General features: G+C 43.3%; 1 protein-coding gene across 2 annotated transcripts in view; it reads left to right on the top strand.

Annotated features, from left to right (window-relative positions):
* LOC123029862 (retinol dehydrogenase 7-like) overlaps positions 1–5,110 on the top strand; it is a 40,781-nt gene extending 35,671 nt beyond the window's left edge. For both annotated transcript variants that reach the window (XM_044443237.1, XM_044443238.1), the window contains exons 3-5: positions 923–1,181; positions 4,129–4,286; positions 4,711–5,110. In XM_044443237.1, the coding sequence (XP_044299172.1) occupies positions 923–1,181; positions 4,129–4,286; positions 4,711–4,928 (635 nt within the window). In that variant the 3' untranslated portion in view covers positions 4,929–5,110. The remainder of the gene's footprint in view (positions 1–922; positions 1,182–4,128; positions 4,287–4,710) is intronic.
* The last annotated feature ends 988 nt before the right edge of the window (positions 5,111–6,098 follow it).

Raw genomic sequence — 6,098 nt, 5'->3', positions numbered from 1 at the left:
AATAAAAAGGTCTTAGCCTGGTGCCGAAAAACAAATAATGACGGCGCCAGGCAGACCTTTTTATTTAAAACTTATTTTAATTGCTAAATTATTGTATTTATTAGGATTTTAAATTAGCCAAGAATGCACCGGGGGTTTTAAATGTTTTTTTTATCTTTTAAATTGTTATATTGTTATTGTTTATGTATGTTTTTTTGTATTTTTTGTGAGCCGCCCCGAGGCTTTGTTGCGATGGGGGCGGCATAGAAATGTTTTAAATAAATAAATAAATATTTTAATAATTAATTAATGCCATATAGGATATAGATAGATAAACATCTATAGAGCTGAATCTGTGGTGCAATACATTTAAGATGAATGTTATACTTTGGATTGGTTATGTTGGTGGGGTTCCTGTATCTGTATCAGACGAATATTTTTAAAAACTCAATGCTCTGTTTCATAATTTGGAGGACAACTGAGAGCTGCTGAAGTTGCCAACTGGCACACACACACCCTCCCAAAAATATAAAAGCACCCTGACCCTGGCTGGCTCTTCCGCAATAATTTGATCTGCAGCTGAAGCCTTTTGTGGCATTAAAAATAAACATAATGACTTGCTCATGTCTACAGTTTTTGAAGGAACAACTAGAGAGGTTGGCTGGAGAGTTGGTGACTTCCATATGCGAGCAGGCAATACTGTGTGGCTGCTACACCACTGTCAGGAATGTATGGAAGGATCCTAAAACAGAGCAGGCAAAACAATAGAACAGATTGGGGCCAGTTGGCTCACTCAGTATTCAAACCGGACATTGGTAGATGCTAGCAGAATCAGCATAAAGAGCTTACAGATAGACTACAGAGAATAGCAGCCATTTTGTTCAGTTCCTAAAAGAGGGAAGAGAACACAAACCCTCACCGCATCCGTTCTCTTCTTACACAGGGCTCTGGGGCTTGGTGAACAATGCAGGCACTTCGGATCCTGCAGCTCCCAATGAATGGCTGACCAAGGATGACTTTGCCGAGGTGATCAACATCAACCTGCTTGGGATGATTGACGTGACGCTGCACATGCTGCCGCTGGTGAAAAAGGCCAGAGGGAGGCTGGTCAATATGTCCAGCATCATGGGCAGAGTGGCAGGTTTTGGCGGAGGCTACTGCCCATCCAAGTACGGAGTGGAAGCCTTTTCAGACAGTCTGCGGTAAAGTATCAGCCCTGCAGTTTTCTTTTCTGCTTGGCTGTGACATGTTGCTTCTCAGGAGGGAGAGGATGAGCAAGCGCCAATGCTGACGGGAAATTCAACCTCAGCCTTTCACCTCTTTAAAAAGCAATTAATTCAATCAGTTGTGACATATGGGCTTTATTGATCCATCCCTTCATCGATGTCATGGCATGCCACCAACTCTTAGCCATAACTATCGTGGTTGCTCCTGTAGAGAAGGCCCATGTTCCACACATTACAGACTGCGCAGCCAGAGCTGTCAGATTCTGAGCAGGAGGAGAGGAGGATTGGGGAGTTAGCAGTTTCAAGGTGAATTAGTGAGGTTTCCCCCAGCATTTCTTTTCCCTCCACTGCAACCAAAGGAAGTTGGGTAGGGGGACTACCTGTTGCAGCTCTAGGCAAACACACATATGGGGCTTGAATCTGACGTTCGTTGGGGGAATGGTGAGGTATGTATCCTGTGGATACAAGGTTCCTCAGCATGCTCCTAAAATGCCTTATTGTTCCAATATTTAGGAAGCTTTGGGATACCCTTTAGCCACCCATAGCTGATGAATGCACTTCAACAAAGAGTTGCTTAGTGTGTTCAAATCTGGTTTTGCATTATACTGGAAAATGGCATGGAAAAATCTTTGAACCATTTCTCACATTGTTATAAATATTTACTTCTCCCTATAAAACATAAGGGATTCAGGCAGCGCAGGGGTTTAAACTGCTGTGCTGCTGGGCTGGTTGATCGAAAGGTCTCCAGTTCGAATCTGCACAATGGAGTGAGTTCCTGTTGCTCCATACCAGCTCCTGCCAACCTTGCAGTTCGAAAGCATGCAAAAGCAGGTAGATAAAAAGGTGCCACTTCGGTGGGCAGGTAACAGCGTTCTGTGCACCTCGGTGTTTAGTCATGCCGGCCACATGGCCACGGAGACTGTCTGCGGACAAACGCTGGCTCCCTTGGCTAGGAAACGGAGATGAGCACCGCCCCCTAGAGTCAGGCATGACTGGACTTCACATCAAGGGGAAACCTTTACCTTAACCTTTATAAAACATAAACTTCACAATATAAAATGTAGCCTAATTTTTAAAGAGTTCCCTAAATGAGTTCAAGATCTTAATAGTTTGTACAGAAAGTCTTTTTTCTGCATCTGAAGTCTTACTAAGTTCTTATATTAAAGAGGTTGTAAGGTCAAAAAGATAAGCCGCTCCAGATGCTAAAGCATTCACCTGGCCCAACATCTGTCTATGTATATTGTCTTGTAAATATTTCTGCAGATCGAAAGGAACTCCAGCATAATCCAGCTGTCCTACGCTAGGTTCAGAATCTAGCAATCATTGATATTAAATGTTTGTAAGATATCAGGCATCAGCAGCAAGATGAGGAAATAGTTCTGCATTGATGTTTCATTGTTGATAAGCATTACGTCAGAGTTACTTAGTAGCACCTAAACAGAGGGTGAGTATGGCAATAGCTCTATAGATAAGATATACAGAGATCAGGTTTATTGTAATTACATTCTTAACATAAAATATACTGCCCAGAAATCATTGTCCATTAACAGATAAGCACAAGTTTACAGAAACATTTGACCTTGAATGATAGATTGACCATCCAACAAACCTGCTCATCTTGAATGAATCCTTTTAATCAAGTGATAAGATTTTACCTCAACATTCTTTCTTTATACAAGTTATTCAAACCACTGCATGAATTGGGTTTATTGATTGTTATTTCTCATTAATCATTTCAGATGTTCATGTTGCATTTTACAGCATGACTTCATATATTTTGTTAAGGGCGGGAAAGTAACTGGTTAGAGTTTTGGACTGGGACTTGGGAGATCCAGGTTCTAGTTTACAGTCAGCCATGAAGCTTCCTGGATGAGCTTGGACCAGTCATTGACTTCCAGCCTGAACTACCTCATAGGATTGTTCTTGTCAGGATAAAATGGAGTAAAGACCACTATAATCTGCCTTAGGTTCCACATAAGAGGGCAAAAAGCTGGGTTAGTTTTATTTTTTGAATTTACATTATTTCAGTTGCCCTTCCCAGCAATTCCAAAAAAGTGGAAGCATTTTCTCGGTTTCAGTTGGCAGAAACACTGCCAGCCGCCGATCAACATCTGCAGAGCTAATATCACCTGTCAATCAAAAGGGTCAGAAGGATGCCAGAGAAGCAGGTGCTGTTCATAGGAGCCTTAGCCCTATGAACAAGAACCTTGGACAGAACTAGCCGAGGCAGCATGTGCAAGCAGGAAACATAGTTTCAGTGGCTGGAGCTGCCCACAGCAAGCTTCTTCCCCACCGGCTGGCTAAGAAGGACTTTTCCTGTACCAACAAGACAGCTTGAGTAACCTTTAATACCACAGGTCCTACAGTCTATATAATCCCCTACTGTTGCCTTGAGCTGCATTAGGTGGGTTAATGATTGCAATAGGTTATTTATGTGTTTTACTGTGCCATATTCTAAAGGGGCTTGGAGAGCCTTACTAGCTAGTTAATGTGCTATAAAGTCAGCTTGCTTACCTGTAACTGTTGTCCTTCAGGTGGTCATCCATGCATTCACACTTTCAACAGGCTGCACACAGATGCAGAGCCCGTATGCATGATACACAGAGACCACAAAAAAAGAAATGTAACCATTTATAAATATAAATTTTAAAAATTAATGGGTATGGTAAAAGGGAAGTACATCCTGCCACATCTTTAAAGAATTCCTCTCCATGCAGTAAGCTCATATCATCTTATTTTCATTCATGCAGGCTTTGGAAGCTCTTTCTTTGTGTTAGAATTTCTGATAAAGAGGACCCTTCCAATTACTGGGACAGAGCACCCCTGAGCTAGGACTCACAAGCCTTTTCTTCCTATAGCAAGTATCTTCTTTATTACACTGGTTCCATGGGAAAAGGATGTTTCTTTTCTTCTTCCAACACAGGCGTGAGCTCCTTCCTTTCAGAGTCCAAGTGAGCATCATTGAGCCTTCAGCTTTCATGACAGCTGGTGCCCAAAAAGTAGTTGACTCCTGCAGCACTATTTGGGACCGTGTACCTTCTGACATCAGGGAGACCTATGGGAAACGATACTTTGAGGACTGTGAGTTACATTTCTGGAAACCACGTTGCAGGCAGAATATATGATCTCAGAGACTGAAAGGGAATTATGCAGGCCAAGGATCTGTAACCCTGCTCTCATGGACAGCTTGGAGGACATGGTCGTAGGAAGGCAGGCAAGATTTCCCTCCACCTTTCTCCTTTAAAAGAGCAGGACATTAATGCAACTCCTGATTCCACCCACATGCAATTAAGTCCAGTGCCACCTAATGACCAAACTACAACATGATGGTCACTACCCACATGCCTGCTATGTTAATTCTGTTTTGAAACTTCAAATATAGTTTCAGAGGTCTCATCTTCAGGTTTGCTCATCTGTCCTTCAGAACCCATACACCCCAAATAACAAAGTTTCCTGTGTTGTTCCAGGACTAACTTTTATTTTTCTTCCTCTTTCTCACATGCAGATTTTAAGGCACTGCAAGGTCTTGTCAACTCTGCCAACAAGAACCTCCACCCGGTCACAGACTGCATCGAACATGCCTTGACGTCCCGCTGCCCTCGCACTCGCTACTCTGCAGGCTTGCCTGCAAAGTTCTTTTACATTCCCATGTCTTACATGCCAACCTCAGTGGCAGACTACTTCCTGACCCCACCGGTGTGCAAGCCAGCCCAGGCACTGTAAATTATTTTGCAGAAAAAGATCATGCAAATAAGCCAGTAAGCTATGGATGGGTCTGAAGTCCTGTTGTTGTTGTTAGTTGCAAAATCATGTCCGACCCATCGCAACCTCATGGACAACATTCCTCCAGCCCTTCCTGTCCTCCACCATCCCCAGGAGTCCGCTGACTGCTCCAGTGACTCCATCTAGCCACCTCATCCTCTGCCGTCCCCTTCTTCTTTTGCCCTCAATTGTTCCCAGCATTAGGCTCTTCTCCAGTGAGTCCTTGCTTCTCATTAGGTGGCCAAAGTATTTGAGTTTCAGCGTAAGTATCTGGCCTTCTAAAGAGCAGTCAGGGTTGATCTCCTCTAGGACTGACTGGTTTGATCTCCTTGCAGTCCAAGGGACTCGCAGGAGTCTCCTCCAGCACCACAATTCAAAGGCCTCAATCCTTCGGTGCTCAGCCTTCCTTATGGTCCAACTTTCACAGCCATACACTGCAACTGGGAAGACCATAGCCTTGACGATACGCACTTATGTCAGCAGGGTGATGTCTCTGCTTTTTAGTATGTTGTCTCTGCTTTTTAGTATGTTATTTGCCATAGCTTTCCTCCCCAGGAGCAAGCATCTTTTAATTTCTTGGCTGCAGTCACTGTCTGCAGTGATCTTGGACCCCAGGAAAATAAAATATGTCACTACCTCCATTTCTTCCCTATCTATTTGCCAGGAAGTGAGAGGACCAGATGCCATGATCTTAGTTTTCTTAATGTTGAGTTTCAAGCCAACTTTTGCGCTCTCCTCCTTCACCCGCATCAAGAGGCTCTTTAGTTCCTCTTCACTTTCTGCCATTAGAGTGGTATCATCTGCATATCTGAGGTTGTTGATATTTCTCCTGGCAATCTTAATTCCAACTGGTGATTCATCTAGCCCCACCTTTCTTATGATGTGCTCTGCATATAAGTTAAATAGGCAGGGCGACAGCATACAGCCTTGCTGAACTCCTTTCTCAATGTTGAACCAATCAGTGGTTCCATGTCCAGTTCTCACTGTTGCTTCTTGACCCGCATATTGGTTTCTCAAGAGACAAATAAGATGGTCTGGTACTCCCATGTCTTTAAGAACTTGCCACAATTTGTTGTGATCCACACAATCAAAGGCTTTAGCATAGTCAATGAAGCAGAAGTAGATGTTTTC

This window comes from Varanus komodoensis, unplaced genomic scaffold (assembly GCF_004798865.1).
Source record: "Varanus komodoensis strain SLA01 unplaced genomic scaffold, ASM479886v1 scaffold41, whole genome shotgun sequence".
NCBI lineage: Eukaryota > Metazoa > Chordata > Lepidosauria > Squamata > Varanidae > Varanus > Varanus komodoensis.
The sequence above is the reverse complement of the archived record's forward strand: the minus strand, read 5'-3'. Positions and strand labels throughout refer to the sequence as shown.